Genomic DNA, 22,694 nt, shown 5'->3' on the forward strand with positions numbered 1-22,694 from the left:
CAATGGGAATGACGACACCCAGAGATCCCATCTGCTCCAACACTCACATGCTGACCTCACAGCTCCAGGCGGGGGCAAGGCCCCAGGGGCCTGGGTCTTTGCGATGGTATGCACTTTGTGGGGCATCACGAGGCTGCCAAAAAGGTTGAGGAGGCTAGGAGGCCTCAGGCTGTGGCCTTGCTAGCCTTGGGGGAGCAAGGAGAGTGTAGTGCCTAACCAGGTTCAAAACAGGCTATTCCCGGGGCGCCTGGGTGGCTCAGTGGGTTAAGCCGCTGCCTTCGGCTCAGGTCATGATCTCAGGGTCCTGGGATCAAGTCCCACATCGGGCTCTCTGCTCAGCGGGGAGCCTGCTTCCCCCTCCCTCTCTCTCTGCCTGCCTCTCTGCCTACTTGTGATCTCTGTCTGTCAAATAAATAAATAAAATCTTTAAAAAAAAAAAAAAAAAAAACAGGCTATTCCCACCAGGCGCCCCTCACACTGCTTCGTGCTAACGTGGCCACAGTCTTCCTGGAAGGGCGGCCGGGGCGGGCCCCCCCGAAGACACTTGCTCTGCACGTCTCAGGCAGCCTGCAGATAAAACTGGGCGTCAGGGCAATTCTGGAATGTTTTCAAATCTGAAGCTTACAAGTTTAACCAAAAAAGTTAAAAATGTTTTAGTTTATAATTTTCTTAAGTTTTTAATTTGTAAAAATCACTTATAACTAATGCTTTACTTTTTCACAAAGAAGTGAGCATGTGGTACTATTGGGAAATCGGGTCTTGCCCAAGCAGCAAGGGCTCGGCCTTCGGAGCCGGACCCCTGAGCAACCCCTGAGCTGCCCCCAGAGCCAGCCCCCCAAGCCCGCCAGCATGGCCCACCTGGCTACACGGCCTACCTGGCTGCACCCACTGCCTCCAGCCCTGGGCCGTAGGGCTTACACCCCAGCAACTGCATCTCGCTACAAAGCAGCCGTGCCTCCGAGCTCTTAACAAGATTCCTGACACTGGTTTAGTTCACACGGTCAAGAGTAAGTCCCATCGGCACGAATCCAGGCGGCTCCAGTGAAGATGTGACTTCCAGGGAGTGTGGGGCCCCAGGGACTGCGGCTGCGTCCAGTCTGTGTGTGCCTCCCTGGGGTGACGGTGGGCGTGCATGAGACAGACCGACGCGTGCGTGCCCCACGCCGGGGCGCCGTGCACCTGCTTGCATGGTCAAGGCCGGAGCAGGGAAACGGCTGCGCACATGTGCAGGGCACCTTGCCAGAGGCAGGCCTGGTTGTTTCAGGGGCTCCCCCACTGACTCCTGTTCCCACCACCATTTCCATTGCAGATAAACCCGAGGAGATAGTCCCGGCCTCCAAGCCATCCCGCGCTGCTGATAACGTGGCCATGGAATCCAGGGTGGCCACCATCAAGCAGCGGCCCACCAGCCGGTGCTTCCCGTCCGTCTCGGACATGAACGTGAGTGGCCATGCCCCGGGGGATGGCGGCGGGGGGTGGGGGGGGCGTCTCGGTAGGGGGAGCTCATGCGCTCTGGGCTGTGTGGACAGGGCACTCCTTGTTGTCTCCCGGACTCGGCCACCTGTACTCGGCCTCCGTGCCTCGTGGCAGGTCCAAGTGTCCCAGTCACAGCTCCTTGGTGCCTTCTCAGAACCCACCTCACAATGAGTCACTCGCTTTCCCCTAGTCTCGTCTTAGACCGTCACCCGCAAACACCACTCACCGGATAGGACAGCCTTACACGGCGCACATTCAAACAGCAGCAACTGCTAGTGAGAACGGCGGACATGCTCACCCCGGCACCCCCATCATCTCCAGAACCCCACGGGGGCACTCCCAGGAGTTCCAGGCAACCTCCCCATGCAGGACTAGCCATCCCCCAGGATGTGCCCCCATCCTTGCTGCCTACCTTGTTTGCAGCCTTGGCTGTGTCTCAAGTGCCACCCCCCTACCCCCCTCCCCCGGCCCCAGTGCTCTCCAGCCCGGTCTTGGGCTCCAGAAAGCCAGGCAGATGCCCCCGGGACGCGGTGGGTAGGAAGACCTTCTGGGGCCCTGAGCACAAGATTTGCAAGAGCCCACAGCCGTTACCCCCAAGCTCAGAGTGGCCCTCCGATGCCGTGGGCTGGAGGGGGCAGCCGGCAGCCCTGTGCAGACGGGTAAGGGGCAGGTTGGCTGGGAGCTGCTCAGGCACCTGCTCCCAAGTGAAGGAGGTAAGCCCTAGCTTCCCGCTGCGCCGGCCCAGCTGCTGCAGCCTCTGTGCCCGTGCGGCCCGGGAGCGCCGGGGCAGCGCAGCAGCTGGCTCAGTCACACCAGCCCCTGGCCGCCCCTCCCGTGCTGTGGAGGAAGACTGAGCTCCTGCGCTGGCCGCCACTGTGTGCATTCTGCTCTACGCAGCATCGGCCCGGGCCCCTTCTCTCGGGCTGGTTGGCCAGACCACGGCTCCACCGAGCACGCTGGCACTTAGAGAGCAGGAGCCGGTGGGCAGTGTTCGGGGAGAGCCTCTCCGGGGTCCCGGAAGCTGGTGCGTCCCATCAGCCTCCGCTGGACGCAGCCTGCTGCTGGGAGCGGCGCACGAAGCCAGACGACAGCTGCCCACTGCCCGGGGCTGCCGTGGGCGGGGCTGGGAGGGGCCCACCTCACTCCGGGTTCTCTGGTTTGCAGTCCGTGTACGAGCGGCAGGGGATTGCTGTCATGACGCCCACGGTTCCCGGGAGCCCGAAAGGCCCGTTTCTGGGCCTCCCCCGAGGTACGATGCGAAGGCAGAAATCAATAGGTAAGAAGCGCAGCCTGCACTCACAGAGGTTCCCCTTGGCTCTCAGAGAAGCCCTTGGAGCCCCCAGGGCAGAGCCGACCCCCAGGCCAGCCCCAGGGCCACTCACCAGGGGCCTCCGAACGCCCCAGCCGAGTGGAACCCTTCTACCTGCTGGAACAAAGTCCAGCCTTGCAAACGCACTATCTGTGCTAACACCAGCAGGGTGAAGGGGCCCATGTCAGGAGGGAGGCAGGGGGCAGACTGGGGTGGTCTGGGAAGCCCCCTCCCTCATCCCACCGGGATCGGAGCGGCAGGTAGAGGGGGACCCCTGCTCAGGGCAACCCCCACGTTCCCTGCGTTGCCTGGAACGAAACTGCCATGTTTCTCAGGGCGAGCTCGATGGAACACGTCCGGGGGTGGGGGGCCAGGTTCTAGAACTTGGATAAACCAGTGTACCTGTGTCATAGAAAGCCACCTACCTCCTTGTTAATGTCCCAATGACACCTACTGATGCTTCCAGGCGAGGTGACTGTGACCCTGCCAGGCAGCCCCTTTGTGAGACAGTCCAGCACTGTCTTTACCACGTAAATTCTCAAAGGAGCTGCTCCTGCTGGACACCAGTGGACGCGGCCATCCCAGGCCAGCCCTTGGGGATGCCATGGGGTGGTTTCTGGGAGTACCCCTGTGCTGTTGTTTGGGGGCCTGGCTCCTTTGTCCCCAGTGTGCGGTGGCTCACAGGCAGTGATCCAGTAGTGACTGTGGTGGCATCTGGCTCCTAAAATTCGCCCTCCCAGGTGCACAGGGCCACCGCCGAGTAGCACAGACGCCGTGTTATGTCCCTGGCTCTGTACCTGGTTAATAACAATTGATTTCCTCCTGTCAGACAGCAGAATCTTTCTATCAGGTCAGTGAACCTTACAGTTTGGAATCTGTGATCTGAATGCAACCCCTACACTTACTCTATAAGGCGTATTCTTAAATTATTACTCCTTGGGAACATCACTGTCAGGCAACCCATGTGTAGCAAATGGTCAAGAAGGCCTTTTAGCAATCCGTCTGTCCGATACCAAAACACCCTCCCACAGGAGTACGTTAAATTGGGAATACCCTTATCGAATGGAAAATTTCATTGGAATAAATTATTGTAGTCTGTCCTAGAAGATTTTTTTTATTTGAAGTAATTCATTCTGTTACCTCTTTGAACACCTGCATGCCGCCAGCGTGAGACCCGAGTCCCTCCCATCTGTCTGTGTTTGTGTCCCTTCCCGTCTCCGCGAGTGCGTTCTGTTGATGTTTCACTGTCTCAGACCGTGGGAGAGAGTCTGTAAGCCCTGCCCAGTTGACCCGCACAGAGAAGCCAGACCCAATGAGGCCAGATGCCCGCCGGCACCACACCAGGCCCCTGGCACACTTGTACCCAACAGGTGCTGCTCCACTACGTCAGGTCCTGGGGGCACCCTGACTTGCTGCCACGTCTGCCGAATGCTGACCCGGGTTAGCGGTGACGATGGAAAGTTCCTGGCCCCTCAGCCCAGCGCAGAGGGTCTTAGGATGACCCAGAGGGGCTCCTGAGGCCAGTGGCCCAGGGTTTGCTCCAGAAGCGGCTCCTGGCTGGGGCTGGGGTCTTGAGTTAGAGAGGACTCTGGACCCCCTCCCCTCACAGGTGTGTCAAAGAGCCAGAAGGGCCTTCTCTGCCTCACAGCTGTCCTCCTGAGGGACCCCCAATGCCCTCAAGGCCCCAGGTGACAAGCGGGCTTCTGTCACTTGGTCAGGGCCAGCTTTTGGGCCCCTCAGCAGCAGCACCATCCACGTCACGCGGGCCTGGCCAAGCCCAATGGGACAGATGCGTCCAGCCCCAGCGTGTTCACATGCACCCACGTGCTGGCACGCGGCCTGTGGCCCTAGGCACCTGCCCCGCCGCGCGCATCCCTCCCGGCGGCTGCTCTGGGCGCCGCACACAGAACACCTCAACAGCACGCACTCAACGCCTCCCAGCACCTTTCTCTCGTTTTCTTGTCTTTCCCGGTTTCCTGTCTTTTCCTTGGGGGGCTCGGCTGGGCCACGTAAGCTCTTGACGTGTGGCTTGTGCTGTGCTCCGTGAACACGTGTGCACCGTGGTTCGTTGTGGTGTGCAGACGTATGCGTAGCACAAACCTAGGAGCTTGGTGGGGAGTCCCGGTCATGGCTGCAAACTGAGCCTGCCTTCTCCTTGCAGGAATAACGGAGGAAGAGCGGCAGTTTCTGGCTCCTCCGATGCTGAAGTTCACCAGAAGCCTGTCCATGCCAGACACCTCTGAGGACATCCCGCCCCCACCGCAGTCTGTGCCCCCATCCCCCCCACCCCCATCCCCCACCACCTACAACTGCCCCAAGTCCCCAACCCCAAGAGTCTATGGGACCATCAAGCCAGCGTTCAATCAGAACCCCGCTGCCAAGGTGTCCCCGGCGGCTCGCTCGGACACAGTGGCCACGGTGATGAGGGACAAGGGGCTGTACTACCGGCGGGAGCTGGACCGCTACTCCTTGGACTCCGACGACCTCTACAGCCGCAGCGCCGCCGCCCAGGCCAACTTCCGCGCCAAGAGAGGCCAGATGCCAGAAAACCCGTACTCGGAGGTGGGAAGGATCGCGAGCAAAGCTGTGTACGTCCCCGCCAAGCCCGCTCGGCGGAAGGGCATGCTGGTGAAGCAGTCCAATGTGGAGGACAGCCCCGAGAAGACGTGCTCCATCCCCATCCCGACCATCATCGTGAAGGAGCCGTCCACCAGCAGCAGCGGGAAGAGCAGCCAGGGCAGCAGCACGGAGATCGACCCACAGGCCCCCGAGCCGCCGGGCCAGCTGCGGCCTGACGACAGCCTGACCGTCAGCAGCCCCTTCGCTGCCGCCATCGCTGGGGCCGTCCGCGACCGGGAGAAGCGGCTGGAAGCCAGGAGGAACTCCCCGGCCTTCCTCTCCACAGACCTGGGGGACGAGGACGTTGGACTGGGGCCACCCGCTGCCCGGGCACACCCCTCCAACTTCCCCGAAGAGGTCAGCTTCGGCGAGGAGGATGGCGCCGAGCCGCTGTCGTTGCCCACGTCGGTGGCACCGCCCAGGGAGCCCGAGAACCACTTTGTGGGTGGTGGCGAGGCTGCAGCTCAGGGGGAGGCCGGCAGGCCACTGAATTCCACATCCAAAGCCAAGGGTCCCGAGGGCAGCCCCGCAGTGCCCCCCAAGAGCAGCAGCGCAGCCAGCCCCGAGAATTATGTCCACCCGCTCACAGGCCGGCTGTTGGACCCCAGCTCCCCGCTGGCCCTGGCGCTGTCTGCAAGGGACCGAGCCATGAAGGAGTCCCAACAGGGTCCCAAGGGGGAGGCCCCCAAGGCCGACCTCCACAAACCTCTCTACATCGATACCAAAATGCGGCCCAGCGTGGAAGCAGGCTTTCCTCCGGTCACCAGGCAGAACACACGGGGACCCCTGAGGCGGCAGGAGACCGAGAACAAGTATGAGGCGGAGCTGGGCAAGGACCGCAAGGGCGAGGACAAGAAGCACGCGCTCATCAACATCGTGGACACGTCCCAGCAGAGGTCGGCCGGCCTGCTGATGGTCCACACTGTGGACGCGGCTACCACCGACCACCTGCTGCGGGAAGAGGACGAGAAAGCCGACGTGGAGGCCAAGCCAGACCACTCGCTGCCCGAGGAGCCAGAAGGCGCTCCCGAAACCGAAGGTGCTTTACAGATCTCCGCCAGCCCCGAGCCCGCCGCCGCCGTGCCTGGCAGGACCATTGTGGCAGCGGGCTCTGTGGAAGAGGCGGTGATTTTGCCATTCCGCATCCCTCCTCCCCCTCTGGCATCCGTGGATCTGGATGAGGATTTCATTTTTACAGAGCCATTGCCTCCCCCCCTGGAATTCGCAAATAGTTTTGATATCCCCGATGACCGCATCGCTTCTGTCCCTGCCCTCACGGACCTGGTCAAGCAGAAGAAACAGGACACCTCCCAGTCCCCTTCATTGAACCCCAGCCAACCAGCCAACTGTGCAGACAGTAAGAAGCCGGCTGGCCTTTCCAACTGCCTGCCTGCCTCCTTCCTGCCGCCCCCCGAGAACTTTGACGTGGTCACGGACTCTGGGATCGAGGAGGTGGACAGCCGGAGTAGCAGTGACCACCATCTCGAGACAACCAGCACCATCTCCACGGTGTCCAGCATGTCCACCCTGTCCTCCGAAGGCGGGGAGAATGTGGACACCTGCACAGTCTATGCAGACGGGCAAGCATTTACGGTGGACAAGCCTCCAGTACCTCCGAAGCCAAAAGTGAAGCCCATAATTCCCAAAAGCAATGCACTTTATCAGGACGCGCTAGTGGAGGAGGACGTGGATAGCTTCGTCATCCCTCCCCCGGCCCCCCCGCCGCCGCCGGGCAGCACCCAGCCTGGGGCCACAAAAGTCATGCCACCAAGGACCTCCAAGTTGTGGGGGGACGTGTCCGAGGTCAGAAGCCCGATTCGCTCAGGCCCAAAGGCAAACGTGATCAGTGAACTGAACTCAATCCTGCAGCAAATGAACCGAGAGAAATCGGCAAAGCCGGGGGAAGGACTGGATTCGCCCACAGGAACCAAGCCTGCCAGCCTTGCTCCAAGGTAAGTCCCACAGTTGGCTTAGACGCAGACTGCCCCGTGCCGGCTTTCCTGTCTCGTCCAGTCAGGGCCGACCAGGAAAGGCCCTCGGGGAGCAGCCAGAGTGGACATAAAGCGGGGAATCCATCAGGCCTTGTGCTGGCCACACCGGTTCGCACCGTCCACCCCACCCGCCCGGAGTCCGGCACGGCAGAGCGCACGCCTCGGCCATCCCGGCAGGACGCGGCACTCCCCGAGTCAAGACCTGTATTAAAATGCAGCCACACAGGGCCAGCCCCACCACGGCTTCCCAAGAGGAGCTTTGGTCCCTGTGGTTCCACGTCCTCCAGAACTTTGCCAGGACCCCCTGCGAGGTCATTCTGGAGCCTCGCAGACGCTCAAACCGAGCTCCGCCAGCTGGCGGCAGGGAATAGCCTTGCCAGGGAGCGAGTGGGGCGGCGGCCTGCGCGGTGGTTAAGTGTGCATGGATCCTTCTCGCTTCCTCCCATCAGACGGGTGGGAGAGCTGGGGAAGGTGCCAGGTGGTGGCTTCACAAGTGGGCTCAGAGGAAAATGCCCCCTCCACCACCAGCCCAGCCCTCAAGCAGGCATCACGGACGAGGGCGTCCCCGTCTCCCCAGAGGGACCATTCATGGTTCACGCAGCCTTCAAGGTGCTGCTACCACAGGTGGGGGTTGGGGGGTGAGGGGTCACGTCTAAACGGAGCCAGAAGGCTCTGAGGAGGCATGCCATGCCCTACAGCAGGCCCCTCGTGCTCTGCCTGGAGCTCGGGGGTGATTCTCACCAGAGCTGTTCACTCGCCCAGACCCTCCCCGTGCTGGCGTTCCTCCCGGGACGCACTCCGTTCCCTGCCCCACGCCTCAGTCCGCTCCAGGTCTCGTTGCTTTGACTACCGAGTCTTTCTTCCTGCTCCTGCCAGACAGGCGTTTGCCTCCAATGTCTCACCCCATTAACCAGCGGCACCCCCTGCGGTTGGGCCGAGAGCCATAGTTCTCCTTCCGCGTGGATGTAAATAAATGACTCAAATGGCTCACGTTACGCTCGGAGAAATACTGATGGGCCAGCCTTGGTAGAGAGAAGCAGGGCAACACTCCGTCTTTTAATGGACACTCTACCACTGACTGGGACGCCGAATAACCCGCCAGCGGAAGAGGCAGTCCGCAGAAAGTCCCTGTTTCTGGCAGACATCTGCACACATGTACCTACAAATACCACATACTTGGAAGTTTGAAAGGAAAGTCTTAGAACTGGCCAGTGTTGCCCTTTCCCTGTGCGTGAGAATACAGTGCTTTTCTGCTACATCATGTAAGGCACAAGAATGAGCTCTCTTTAGTGCTTCCCGTTCTTCCAGAACGCTGGCCTACGAGTGCAGGGGAGCGGGTACTGATTGTACCCATTCTCCAGAAGTGGGAAGTGGGGCGCAGGGCAGCCGGGCCCCCCACACAGTGGGAGACTGAGCCAGGACTCAGGCCGAGGGCCTGGCCTAGCGCTTCCCCTCGTGGCCAGTGTCTGAGCTCGGAAGAGTCTGACGGGGTGACCCAAGGGCTGCTCAGGGCCTAAGCCCCCCTGCCCCAAGCTCTCCCACCCCGATCCCGGGGTTTCTGGATTTCTCGCCACCTCCACTCCCTTCCCAACCGTGTGAGCCCCCAGGGGCAGGAGACAGAGCCGGTGTGGAGCCGCACGTGTCCCGAGGGCTTCCCCACCTGCGTTTCCCTCAGCGGGAGGGGCCTCAGAGCACACGTCACCTGGCAGAATCCTGTTGGATTTCTCGAGAACAGCTGCAGGACCACCTCCGAGCGATGCTCCGATGCCAAGCACAGCTACCTCCGGTCTGCTCTGTTATTTATAACCCAGTTCCCTTACGACGAGAACATCAGCCGACATCGATCCAAGCCTCCCCAAACGCTGGGCCTCGCACAGCATGGGCACTGCCTGCCATGATCTCCTGGGCACACACAAGCAGACTGAAGGTCAGAGAAGCAGAGCGCGTGGCCGGGGCTGCCGGCCTGAAGGCAGAGACCCAACCTCCACCCAGGGAGCATCTCAGGGTTCCACTCGTGAGCTGTTGTGGGAGCCAGGGATCAGCCTGGAAGGAAGGGGTGGCTGCCCGAGCTGTCTGCAGGCCTGAGATCCCCGAGGGCAGGCCATCCCCAGGCCTTTGCAGGCCACCTGAGCCCACCTGCTTGCCAGAGCCCTTCTCTTTGGTGACCCGGTGGCTGACGGCAGGCCAGGCAGTCGCGAGGCAGCCCCTGGCATTGCTGAGCACCAGGGCCGGCATCTTATTCTCGGCTCTCAGCCAAGGGTGGCACTGAGCCGGCCTGGGCATCTGATGGCCTTGAACCCCAAGGACAAAGAGGAAGGTCATCGCCTTCAAGGCACTACACGGGGCCTTCCACCAGCTATTGTGGCTTAACTGTTGCACAGCCTCACTGGGCAAAGCCCTAAGCAGCCGTGAGGTGTGGCCGTGAAGCTGGTGACAAGAGGGAGGTGGGTGACAGCTGCTGGGCCGGGGGCAAGCCTTGGTTGACAGACCTGGGTGTGTGCCCATTTGGAAGCCACCTGCCAGGGTGGCTCACCGCTACTTGTGGTCACATCTAGGACCTCGGGCTGGGAGTGGCCCCGGCGGCGAGGGCGCGGACCGACATGCGGGGCGGCCTCCTGAGAAGCAGGTTCTCCAGGGAGAGCGAGAAGCGAGCACGCGCACAAACCTCCCCACGGGAACTGTTCTGCTCGCCCGAGAGCTCAAGTTTAGGGGCTCACCGCTTCAGGGTTACCAGCCCCCTTGGCTGCCTCTAGCTACTGAGGCAAGACCCTTCACTTCTCGGTAGAACCCAGGGTGGGACGGGACCCTTGCCCACCTGAGGAAGTGAGGCTTGACCTGAGCCACACAGCTCCTCCCCAGGACCAGAGAGGACACGGGATCTGGAGATGCCCTGCCTACAGCTGGGCTGGCGAGAGCGTGATCGAGAAGTCTCCTGAGCACCAAGGTTGGAGACCCCTCCTCGGCCCCTTGAAGACGCCCCACTGAGCGGGGAGCGCCCTGGCAGCTCTGGGGAAAGCGGTCCTTCCGCTGCCCAGCCCGATCTTTCCAGGAAGTGACTTTGTCTTGGAAGAGAAGCAAAGACAGCAGTGGTTTGAGCGTGTCTGCAAGCCCCAGCCCTTCCCGGGAAGCTCTGAGTCAGGAGGGCGGCCAGCCGCGCTCCCCTTAGAACAGGCGCCGGCGAACGTGCTACCCACGGCCGCGAGGATGTCCTTCCCGCGCGCGCTTTCTCCTCTTCAAAGCCCTTTGGCGATCTGCGTCCCCCGAGGATGTCGTGGTGATGGTGGAGGGCTCTGCATCAGCGGCTTCCTTCCCCATTCTGGAGCACTTGGTGTTATGCTTGAAGTCATGGGGCCCAGTGCAGCCCGCCCACGTCCGGGGGGGGGGTGCGGCGGGGGGCGGGGGGCAGAGCTGGGAAGCCGTTCCTGACACTCCGTTCCTGAGCCTGGAAGCCTGGCCCAGCCCAGGGCCTCCTGAATCCCTGGCCAGGAGTCCCCAAGTTGCTGTTTTGTAGGGACCCACGAGAGTAGTGGGAGGGACACACTCCCACAGAGGCCTGGGCCCTCGGAAGCTGGGCAGCGGACACGAAGTTGGCAGTGCCTCTCCTGTGCCAGGGGCCGTGCTGAGCCTCGGGCTCGTTCCTGCTCCGGAAGACATTCTAGGCCTCTCCTCCATGGGCAGCTGCACTCTCAAGGGGGAAGACGGACAGCAAGTAAGAAACAGGAGAAATCCAAGCACACCAGTGAGACAAAGGAACGGGGCTGATTCCCAAGTCCAAGTGAACATGGGCAGGAAGAAGGTGACAGTCCGTCCTTAAGAAAGTGACCTTGGAATAACTGGAAATACAGAAAGGAGCCAGGTGTGTGGACAGCCAGGAGTGGGGCATCCCAGGTACAGGCTCAGGGGCACAAAGCCTGGAGGCCAGAAGGTGCTTGCCCTGCCAAGGGAGGCCTGGCAGGTCTCGGAGGAAGGAGAGCGGGATTGTGTGCATCCTGCGAGAAGGTGACCGTCCCAGGCTTTGTGTGACCTGAACGTGTCACAGTTACCGGCAGCCACCCAGCACAGCAGCTCTCAGGGCGGCACAGGTGCCCTTCGCCGGCTGGGCGGGGTCCGTGGGCAAGGCTGGGGGGCCTGCGCTCCGTAGATCAAGGGGCAGATTCAAAGGCCATGAGCCTCAGGAACCCGAATGGCAACTCCATTTGCCTGACGTCCGCATTTTGACTGGCAGCCCAGACAACCCAGACGTCGTTTCCAGAGCAAGACAGATGCGCTGTTCTGCGTCCAGCGCTTCCGTGCCCACACAGAGTCAGTCTTGTTTTCATCCTGTGTGTGCCGGGGGGAGCGAGCAGTGGACGGAAGCTTGTGGGGCACCCCCTTCAGCTTCTCTCCAGAGGGTACAGGATCTGCCAGATCCCAAGGCCCCTCCGGCTCTTCCGGGCCTGGCCTCCACCTCCTGGGGGCCCAGATGGGCTCGGGGGAGGAAAGCCATCCTCCTTGGCCACACAGAGCCAGACCCTGCATCCGCCCTCGCCTGGCTGGTGCCTCCAGCACCTCCCCAACTCTGCAGAATTATCATGAGAGCCTCTTGGCTTTAAAATCAATCAATTTGGGTTGTTAAAAAATTATCTCCGCCCAGCTGGTCCCAAAGCACGGACTTCAAAGCTAACTCAGTAATAGAAGCTGCGGAAGCACATTCCCTTAACCTCTACGCCGTCACGGGGATTTTACCATTTCGCGGCCCCCAACCGATACGGGAACGTCTGTGAATGGAAGTGTAGATCGTCGGGCGAGTGCTACGCACAGGGCATCGTGAAATGGGCTCTCGGTGTGTTGTCTTATAGACAGCGCTGGAGGAGGGTCATTCCAGCCCAGCCACAGCCTTTCCCCGTGCTCGCCCCGTGGCCGATCGCAAGTGTGGCTCTTAGGTTCTCACTTCCCTGTCTGGATTTTAAAATTGGTCCGCGGGAGCACGTCAGGGTGCAGCTCCCTGAAAACAGGGTGCCTTCCTGACCGGCTTGGCTGTGGCCGTTCTGACAGGAGGACCAGGGCTCCTGATGGACCCAAGACACCCACCACACTCCCAGTCCCTTAAGGTGCCAGTCGGGCCACAAGCTAAACGGTCCCCAGCCCCCACTGAGGCAACACTGACGCCGCACACATCTGTGGGCCGAGGCCCCCAGCGGTGCTCAGGGCCCGTGGCAGCCGTGAGGACTGGGCAGCAGAGACCCCGACGCCGCCCAGGCGAGGAGCCAGGGAGACACGATGGTGGCAGTGCTCAGGCCTTAGGCCGGTGTGGGAATGACTCGGTTGCCCTCCCACCTCCCCTGTCCAGGGCCACTTCATAAGAGCACTTGAGCAGTAAGGGCCACGTCCACACCAGAAACCCCTGGTAACTAAACCGCAGAAGCGGGACTGGGCATGCTGGGGCAGTCTCGGGCCAGACGGGTTCCGAGCTGCTGCCCAGCGCGGGAGCAGAACGACAGACACACCGAGCCGGCGTCACCCAGCAGCCGCTGGCCCCCCTTCAGTGGCCGTCCGAGAACCAGATGGGATCTGGAAACACACTGAAAAGCCACTGGAATCTGCCTGCCCCCACCCCGTTAACTGCTTCTGGCTCATGAAATAACGAGCGTCTCTGAGAGTCAGCTCAATTCTTGCTTGATTCTGTTTCCATATGGATTAGACTGAAAAGGCAGCACGGCGAGTGCTGATCCCAGACCGCGTGTGTGCGCGTGCGTGTGTCTGTGTCTAAATCAGGGCAGCAGATTCCTGCACGTTCCACCCGGGGACCCAGTGGCTGCTTAGCAACGTCCCGATCTCTGGAGCCAGGAGGACCCAGTGAATGATGCCAGTGTGAGGAAGCCAGAATAGCGAGCTGCCGAGAAGGAGGGCAGGCTGGGCCAGCCCACAAGGGCCTTTGCTCTGCTTCTTAGGTTCTCTGGTGATCCTTTTCCATGGCGACTTCCCACCAGCCCCAAGGGCGTGGCCAGATCTGGGGTGTCCCCTCCCCACCCTGCCCCATGGTTAGCTGCCAGGCATTCAGGTGCAGACCTGAAGCAGAGCACAGGGACCTGCGGGGCCCCTTCTCCCACCAGGAATGCTGACTGAGACTTGCCAGGTTGCAGGAGACAAAGGACGACTGGGGAACCCTCAGCAAGGTCTCAGCGACGAGCTTGTCCTCTGAGGACTGGGGTCCTCACGCTCGCACCAGGCTTTCCCTGGGTAGTTTTCTTCTTTACGTTCCCATTACCCCAAGCCAGGGAAGGCGGCGTCGGGAATTTCCCATTCTAAACGTGAGCGGGACACCCGTATTCATCTTCCGGTCTGGCCAGCGAGGCGGACTGCCCTCTGCCTGCATCCTCGGCCACGAAGGGACCAGCCTCGTAGGTTCTCAGCTGATGTCTGTAGCCCTGCTTTCATTTCTTCCAACAAAAAAAGCTTCTTTTTAAATTTTAATTAATTTTGCAGTGTTGTCTCAAGCCATTCCATTCTGTTATTTTCATGTGCTCTCGTGATGGGCGTTCACAGAAGAGGGTCATGCTGAACAGAAGTAAGTGCCACTCGCAAAAACGCCTTGATCTCTGGTGTGTGCTGCTGTCCCCCTCTGCTGCCCACCAGTGTGTTTGGAGAGCCTTCTCTTTTTTCCAACAACAAACACAGCTACCTGCAAGACTTCCCTTTCTAAACAAACAAACAAACAAACAAACAGGCCATCCCAGCTACCTGGGGATGGCTGGGGTGTTTTCAGGGGGAGGACGGTGCTGCCAGCCGTGCTCTGACTCAAAGGTGCCCACTGTTCAGTGTGGCCCAGGCTTGGGGGCCCCTCCCCAACTGTGCTGCCCCAGGGGGTCCACCCAGAGTCAAGGGCACGGGCACTGGTACCATGCAGTATCACCTCCGGAAAAAGCACATCCGGACTCTTACAACAAAGCAAGACCTGAGCAAAGGTGCTCCTGTAATTTACGCGCTTGACAAAACACTCGTCTCCTCCCCAGAGCTTCTGGGCCCTAATTAACAGCTCAGATTGCCTCCAGATGGAGTGGCTTTGTGCCCACTCATGGTTTCATTTCAGCCATCTTAGCTTAATTGTTCTATCAAAGCAGAACCAATGAGTCTTCCCAAAACAGAGGTGCCCGAGTGCTGTGGAGTGGGCAGAGCGGGCACAGGCCGCCATGCCGGCGTCCCACAGCACTCCCTGCCAGCCTGCGCCTCGGCCCGAGCTGGAAGTGGAGGGGGCTTCCCATCCTGCTTGAGCAGAACACGCAGGTTTCTCCTTAAACCTTTGCTGCGTCCACCCCTCTCTCTCAAGAACCTGACCGAGGTCCCAGAGTGCTGGCTCCCGCCCCTGCAGCTGGCGCCACCGGGGCTCCTACTTCTAGATTCCGAGTAACCGACCCTGGCAGTGGTAGAGGGGCTGCCTTTAGCGGCCAGCATAACCAGCACCCACAGCCCTGGAGGTTCTTGACGGAAGTCTCCTGCTTGTACCAGATCCCACAAGAGGCATGCGGCCCTCCAGGAAGCTGCATGAGGACACTCGGGGGGTGGCTGTCCCTGGAAGTGCCTGTGTCACGGCCGAAGCGCGAGTCCACCCAAGTCCCTCGATCCACAGTCGCGTATCCCATCCTTGAAGCGGCCAGGCCTGCCATCGGGTGCAGAAGTGTCACAAGCTTGGGGACAGCCAGGTAGCCGGCTGGGGCTTGTACCCACTTACCTGTCAGTGGCAGAGGAAACACAGAGCGCCAAAGAAAAGCTAGGGCAGAGGACGGGCCAACCGGGCCTGGTGCCCAGCTCGGCCCTCCGTGTACAGAGACCCCCCCCCCCGCCCCAGCCCCTATCGCGCCCACCACGGCAGCACCCGTGTGGCTCTTCACGTGCTCCCAAGCACAGCCTGCCCCCACCCTCACCCCCTGGGAGGGAGAGGAGCCGTACCACGTGTGAAGACCAGGAGACCCACAGGCTAGAACGTGTCTTCGCTGGTACTGCCCAGAGCCAGGCCTGACGCTCATGTCCAGGTACCGGGGAGGAACCACGGTAGGAGGGATCCGTCCGGAAGGGGGTAGGTGGTCTGTCCACATTCACATGAACGAGCCCAAAAGGAAAACACAACGCCTACTCCTGCCAGCCCCCCGACTGGCTGTGGCTTCTTGGGCTGTGGTGTGGACGTGCTTTCAGTGTGGGGACAGCAGAGAAGAGTGCGAACCAGAGCCCAGAGGTATGGCGGTTCCTTTTTGGTTGAAAAGCCTGCCGTGGGCCTTGGCCAGAACCAGGGAGGGAGCAGAGACCAGAGACGTCCCTGGCACCAAGACTCAGTCTCCTCCCTTCAGCCTTCTCCTGGGGGCCAGTCAAGGCCAAACCTCAGAGGCACAAGTGTACCCCCACTCTGACCGCTTGGGCTTCACCTGCCCTGCCGGAGCAGGAAGGACATGGGGGGCTCCAAGATCTCCCCTGGCCACTTGGGAGAACGGCGTTCCTTTCAGATTCCTGCCTTCCGGTGAGGATCGTACTGACATACTGACATTCCGACATACTGACAGCTCCCACACTGCCTTCGTGCGGGAGAGGAAACACGTTAGCGCGCCCGCTCCGTTCCGTGACCCACGGCCCCGCCGACACCGGACAAATTCGCCGCAGGGCCGGGTTAGCCCTTTGGGTCAGTAGAGACTGCGCTCTGGCCAATTACTGCTCGTTCGCAGGGCCCGTGGATGGAAAGCTTCATCAAACCCTGAGTGCCCCCAAGTGGGTGTGGGCCTCCCCACTCGCGGCAACTGGGCCAGCTGCAAGGGGCCCTTCCCTGCGCTTGGCCTTTCAAGCCGAAAAGCCCAAGGCCTGACAGGCGGTTAAGAGGAAGGGTCTCTCCCCAAGGCTGCTCTGCCTTCTCCACCCCGAAATGGAGACAAAAGTTGTCCTTTCCTCTTCCGGGTGATGTACCGGTGACGTCACCAGCCACGGCTCACCCAGGAAGCAGAGCCTCATGCAGGCCCCGTCCTCATGTCTTCGAGTGAGCCCTCAGCAGTGCCTCCCCGGCCGCGCCGGTCTGGCGTGCCCTGCTCGCATGGCGCAGCCCCCCCCCCCCCACCCCGCCACCAACCCGGCCAGGTGGCGGCCCTTGCGTGGGGCCAGGTGAGTAGGTGGCCTTGGTGTGCTGTGGTGTCTTCTCCGAACTCTGGCTCCTGCTCCCCTCCTCACTGCCCTGGTCCTGGCATGGCAAGTCATCTGCTCACTGCCAGCGCAGCCGCCTTTAGAGTGTCCCCCCGCCCCCGCCCACCCCCGCGCCCTTGGCGGTTGGCATCCCGCTGACCCGGACCGTGACCCGGCTTGTGACTGTTGTCTCTGTTGTTGCTGTTGCAGAAGTCCAGAGGTCATGAGCACCGTCTCAGGGACGCGGAGCACGACGGTGACCTTCACGGTTCGCCCGGGGACCTCGCAGCCCATCACTCTGCAGAGCCGGCCTCCAGACTTTGAGAGCAGGACCTCAGGAACAAGACGTGCCCCGAGCCCTGTGGTGTCGCCAACAGAGCTGAGCAAAGAGACCCTGCCTGCCGCCCTCTCTGCTGCTGCTGCCACTCCTTCTCCCACTCTCTCAGAGGTCTTTAGCCTTCCAAGCCAGCCCCCATCTGGGGACCTGTTCGGCTTGAACCCGGCGGGCCGCAGCAGGTCGCCATCCCCCTCGATACTGCAACAGCCAGTCTCAAATAAGCCTTTTGCGACGAAGCCTGTGCACCTGTGGACTAAACCAGACGTGGCGGACTGGCTGGAAAGTCTAAACTTGGGTGAGCACAAAGAGACCTTCATGGACAATGAGATTGATGGCAGTCACCTACCAAACCTTCAGAAGGAAGACCTAATAGATCTCGGGGTGACTCGGGTCGGGCACAGGATGAACATAGAAAGGGCTTTGAAACAGCTGCTGGACAGATAAGGGTGGCTGCTCTGTACCTTCACAGACTCCTTGTTATAAGTAGAGATGGGCTTCTACCGAAATATTTGGGCAGCCAAGCATGGTCTGCGAGCACCAACCCCACTCCACGGGTGTGTCTCCTGGTACCCAAAGAAATGCCGAGTGTGTCCAGGTGTGGCTGAGCGAAGGCCTTGAAACGCCCCCAATCTCCATGTGGGCTTCCCGGGCTGTTTCTGTGCAGCAGGGGACACGGGGAGGGAGTTCTGCACCACAAGGGAGAGGCCCAGCTTGCCTCCCAGCATGCAGGTGACCTCACGATGCCACGCCCCAGGGACGCCCCCGTCGACTTAGCACGGGACCCTCGCTCTTGCAGACACCAGTGTCCTCTAGATGCCTCCTGAGACCTCCCTCTGCTTTCCGGGCAGCTGTCACCACCCCAGGCCCGCCGCAGTCTGTGGCCTCCGGGAGGGTTCTCAATGCTCACTTGCTCCTTTCTTTCCTCTACTTCGCTTGCGGTAAAACACCCCAGAGTAATCTGTCCGGTGCCCCTTCTTGGGCCCGAAAGGTAGAGAATCTTTTTTTCCTCTGGATTCATTACCCCATCTCCTCCTGCAAGGTGCGTCCGTGGTTCTTCGGCCATGAAGCTCTTGGCAGTGGTGGGGAGTCTAAATGGGATCGTGCCCAGCTTTGCATAGCTTGCTTGCTTTCTGCAAATCTATTAGCATAATTCCAAAGTGGCCAAACAGATGTCACATGGAGTTAGTCAAAGCACAAAGTCACGATTCCAAGGAGGGGAGACCTGGCCACGGGAAGCAGCCAGTGTGCAGCGGCCTGGGTCCCAAGTCTCCTCGAGGGGAAGAGCAGTGAGTCATCTGCCAAGAGTGTGTCCAGGACGGTGACAAAGGGATTCTCTGCCTTTCACGACATTTTTTTTAAACTGCAAGTGTGCTGCGTTCTGCAAAGATCAGAGCAGGTGAGCGTCCACTCGACACACGAGGGCGGGACACGAGGTGAACGGTGGGCGCGTGCCGCGGCAAAGGAGACCGCATCTTCCCCGGGAGCTGGTGGGGCGCCGCGATGTCAGGTCCCAGCCCGGCCCGGGGGAGCAAGCGTCTCTGCCGAGACAGCCCCTCTGCTCTCGGAGGCCAGGGAAGATGGTACTTGGGGGCCCTCCCCCTTTGTCTCCAACTGTCCGCACAGCCCACCAGTTGGTCCTACAACAGGCTCCTTGAGCACACGGAGGGTATGGCGTCTAGACCGGACTCAGGGTCTAGAACACACGGGGGGCTGCAGGCAGACAGATGAACAAAGGCCAGCCAGGGAGGCTTCCCCGGGCTGCACCGGGCTCCTCTCACGAGGCTCTTCCGGGCTGGGCCTGTTCTCCTCCCTGGAGTCCCTCACCAGTGACATTACCTCCAGCTTCCAAGGGAGGTTGCCGCCTGCCCGGGGGCCACCAGACATCCAGCCAGGCTTCTAGCACATTCTCCCACACTTGGAAGGAACTCGAACCGCAGGTTTTGGCTTTTATTATGATTTCAGAACTAGCCTAGCCCATCTCTAATTATAAGAACATGATTTTTTTTTCCTTTCTTTTCTTTATGCTCACAATCAAGTGTCTGATGAGGTCTGGAACAGCTCTAGAATGAACACATAAAATTTAGCAATTTAAAATCTCTTTCTTTACTGCAAGTTTAAATAGTTGTACAGATAGTTTATAAGCACAATATTTTAAGAAAAAAAAAGTGGCTGGTCTACTCGGCAGCCTTTGTGCCACTTCAGTGCTAGAAAGTTAAAGAAAAAAAAAACTTTTGTGATTTAATAATACTATTTCTGTGGGATTATAAAAGTATGACCTTTTTAAATCAACCTTATTTGGATGCATCTGAACCAGCAGAGCTGTGTTATATTTTCTATCTTTGCTAGAACTTCGTCATCGAAGGACAATTACTTCTTCAAAAGTGGTTACAATTCACAATGCAGCAGTTTCTCCAAAAACAAACATGCATCACCCACACACACAACACACACACACGCGCCAACTTTTTCCAGCCACATGCCCCTGAATTGGAAACTGAGTTTTGGACCTTCCTCTGTTCCACACCCTTCTGCAGGGCAATCTGTATCTGAGAATGCCCCGATCCAACGTGAACTCAATTGACTACGAAGGCGCTTCTGTCCCACACACCTGCGGTCCCACGGTCGTGGGGTGCGCCAGGGACGCTACAGGTGGCCTGCTGAGGCCACCTGCGAGTGTTCAGAAAACGAAAAGGTGGTGGCTGGGCCATTATTTGTCTTCCATTTGGTGATAGAGCAAAATCCAGTCAGTGCACCGCTCACCCTAGCTCTTCCCTCCTCTGTCTACTGCTCGGCATTACCTCCGCGCTCCGTGCCGGGCGACACCCAGCATGAGAGCAAGCGCAGGAAGGGAAGGCGCTGCTAGGATGCCACCTGGTGGCTTCAGGTTCACTGGACTCTGGCTGCCACGCCCTTTCTTAGAGAGCTGTCCAGCCACGGGCAACTTCTCTGAAGCAAGCAGACTGCACCACAAAAAAAAAAAAAAAAAGAGCCAGGCAGTCACTTATTTTTGCCTTGTCTTATTCTAGAAAAGTCACAGGACCCCGCAGAACCTGCACTGACCAACAGAGTAACACATGTTGCCAAGATGAACCCATCTCTAGCCCTATTCGATGGTGTTGCTGCCGAAAGCAATAGTTCCTCCCGAGACTGCCACCCGCTGCTCTCCCTCCCCACCCCCCTCGGACACGTTAGGACCAGGCCCTATTCCATGACCCCCTCAATGGTGGGACACGAGTCAAACTGCTCATATAAAGATCATGTTAATACTATTCTGGGTTTTAAGATCAACTTTTGTTATCTACTGTAATTTAAATAAATTGCATTTACATGCCTAGTGTCTGTAACATTGTGTATGCGAAACCAAACTCTCCAGCTGTAAGCCCTGTACCCCCCGCGGAGACGCCCGCTCCAGGGGCTCCGCCACATTCTAGGTCAGCTCATGTACTAGACTGACGCCGTGTGACTGGTGACCTGCTGAACTCTACAGATCACAAAGTGGGTTATTTGTGGTACTTCAGTTAGTAAAATGGGGATTTTTTTTTTCTGAGTTAACTGAACAAGCAAGCACTACCCAGGTGATCCGGCAATGACTTTGTGTGTGTGGGCCACAAATACGGATTTTTTTTTTCCCATTAACAAATTTTTTTTCGTTTTTTTGGAAACTAATTATGTTTCACACTATGGTTTGTGTAACTTGTGTTCGCATTATCTATGTTGCTGTTACTTTTGTGCTTTTATTCCTTTTAAACTTTATTTTAAAAAACAAAACAAAACAAAACAAAAACCAAGCTCCTGTAATGTGCACTTCCTCCTGATCCTTCGATCTCTTGTACGGCAACCAAAATTACTGTAAGAAAAATAAACATGCGATTGCACTAAGGGTGTGGCTCTGATTGCACACAGTGAAAGCCGTCTGCGTGAGCCCGGAGTTGCCGACTTGCAATCTGACGCAGGCTCTTTGAACGTCATCACCTCTGTACCTCCGTGAGGCTGACCAGGTACCTCCTTTCTTCAAAGAGTAAGAGCCCTCCCTTCGTGGAGCTCGTCTGCCTGGGCTCCCTCCCCTCATGGCACGGACGGAAACACGCACAATTTCAGAGCCGTGTGAGTATCAGTGCGCACGTCTGCGCGCTCTCCTGGAAGAGCCCAGCTGAGGCCTGGCCTTCCTTTGGTTTGGGATGGAAGTGGGGGTGGCGCCGAGGGTGTTCCCCGCACCCCCACCTGCTTGTCATCTTCCCGCCAGGCTGTGGGGTTGCGGAGCCGGGCGGCCTCTCTGGTTAACGTGCAGCCAGCCACATTTTGGTCAGCAAGTAGGCACTGAGGCTTGGGGCAAGAGAATTTGCGTCTTTTGGCTGAGAACTGAGCCAGGAAGACATGGGCTATCCCTCTGTCTGTAGAGAAGTGTGTTTTCAACACTGAACCTCATCTCTGGTCTCATCGATGAATACCTGATGTCCTTAGTTCCCGGCCAGTGGCCTCTATGTTGGCACACGCTCCACTCGAACAGCAGCTGCTGTGTTTCTGTGTCCATGAAAAGTCTGAATCCTCCTATCCGGCCTAGTTCACCCTCCCTTAGGCCTCCCGCCTCACTGTCCGGTGGTCTCTCCCAGACTTAACCACCTCCATCACCTCCAATGGTTTCTTCTAGACCGCTTCTGGGAAAATGTACCACTTTGTCCTAAGGAAAAAGATGGAAGACTTTTTTTTGACTTGTACTTTCTTTGAGGCGTGTTACCAGCCAGGGCACTGGAGCGTCTGTCTGTACTTGTAGCTGTCTGTGTACCCAGGGAATAGGTGGAAATCCCACGGCACCTGGGGGAGCACAGCGCGACTGTGCTGGGGGCAGCCGCGCTCCATGGGGACCCGGGTCATTCCCAAATCTGGCCCTCTGACGCCAGCAGGCCCGACCGCTTCAGTTTCCAGTCCGTGCTGTATCCATGATTTTCTTTCTTTACTGTTCTTGTAACATATGTCTGCATTTCAGTCTTTACTGTTCTGTGTTTAAAATGACAACAATCACTGTCCATTGCTTCTACTCTGGAACTCTGTTTATAGCAATTCTGAAACTTTAATATGAGCCTTCAAATAAATACAAAAATGAAAAAAAGGAAAAAAAAATAAAGTGTGTGCCTTGGGTGTTTTGAACCTGATCTGCATAAAACCATATTGTATTCAAATGCTGTATATTTAATGAAAGGATAAATATACCTTCACTGTATTAATGTAGCTGATAAAATAGTTCTAGTGCCTTGTTTTCTGAACTGAGAAGCCCATATCAATGCACAACGTAAAGTAAAAACCGATTCAAGAACTGAAATGTTGAGAAGACGTACACGTGATTCTGAGGCCTCCATCCTAAGACTGTGGAACGCACACAGTCGCTTAAACAATAAAGAGAAAATTGAAATAAGACTGTGTTATCAGTTGATTTTCCATCAGAAGTGCTCTCCGCTCTACCACCAGCAGTGTTCTCGCTGACTTAACACGCAGAGTGTGTGAGTGCCCACATCGGAGAAGGGCATCCTGGCACGCGTCCTGGGCAGCCGCCTGCCTCCCTGGTGGCGTGTCGCCCCGGCAGCATTTGGTGGGCGGCTTCTCAGTCAGCAGTGTTGACCGTTCTTGGATTTTGTTAAAAATTAACCAAATACTTGTTGCTAGTGACTGAGGTCTCTCATCCCAGAACTATATGCAACATTTACAAATGAAAGACACGCCAGTACACAGTCCATTTCTCTTTGAAAAGAAAAATGATATAGGAAGTACCCGAATTCTGGCCCAACGGCGCTACATTCCCTGTGCCACAAGTTATGTGAGGGCCTTGGTCATC

At 58.5% G+C, this 22,694-nt stretch overlaps 1 protein-coding gene across 5 annotated transcripts in view; it reads left to right on the forward strand.

Annotated features, from left to right (window-relative positions):
* SHANK2 (SH3 and multiple ankyrin repeat domains 2) overlaps positions 1-22,277 on the forward strand; it is a 458,548-nt gene extending 436,271 nt beyond the window's left edge. For all 5 annotated transcript variants that reach the window (XM_044259990.1, XM_044259992.1, XM_044259993.1 and 2 more), the window contains 5 exons: positions 1,310-1,440; positions 2,641-2,752; positions 3,615-3,635; positions 4,947-7,356; positions 16,741-22,277. In XM_044259990.1, coding sequence (XP_044115925.1) covers positions 1,310-1,440; positions 2,641-2,752; positions 3,615-3,635; positions 4,947-7,356; positions 16,741-17,311 — 3,245 coding nt within the window. In that variant the 3' untranslated portion in view covers positions 17,312-22,277. The remainder of the gene's footprint in view (positions 1-1,309; positions 1,441-2,640; positions 2,753-3,614; positions 3,636-4,946; positions 7,357-16,740) is intronic.
* Positions 22,278-22,694: the final 417 nt, after the last annotated feature.

This window comes from Neovison vison, chromosome 7, assembly GCF_020171115.1.
Source record: "Neovison vison isolate M4711 chromosome 7, ASM_NN_V1, whole genome shotgun sequence".
NCBI classification, from domain to species: domain Eukaryota; kingdom Metazoa; phylum Chordata; class Mammalia; order Carnivora; family Mustelidae; genus Neogale; species Neogale vison.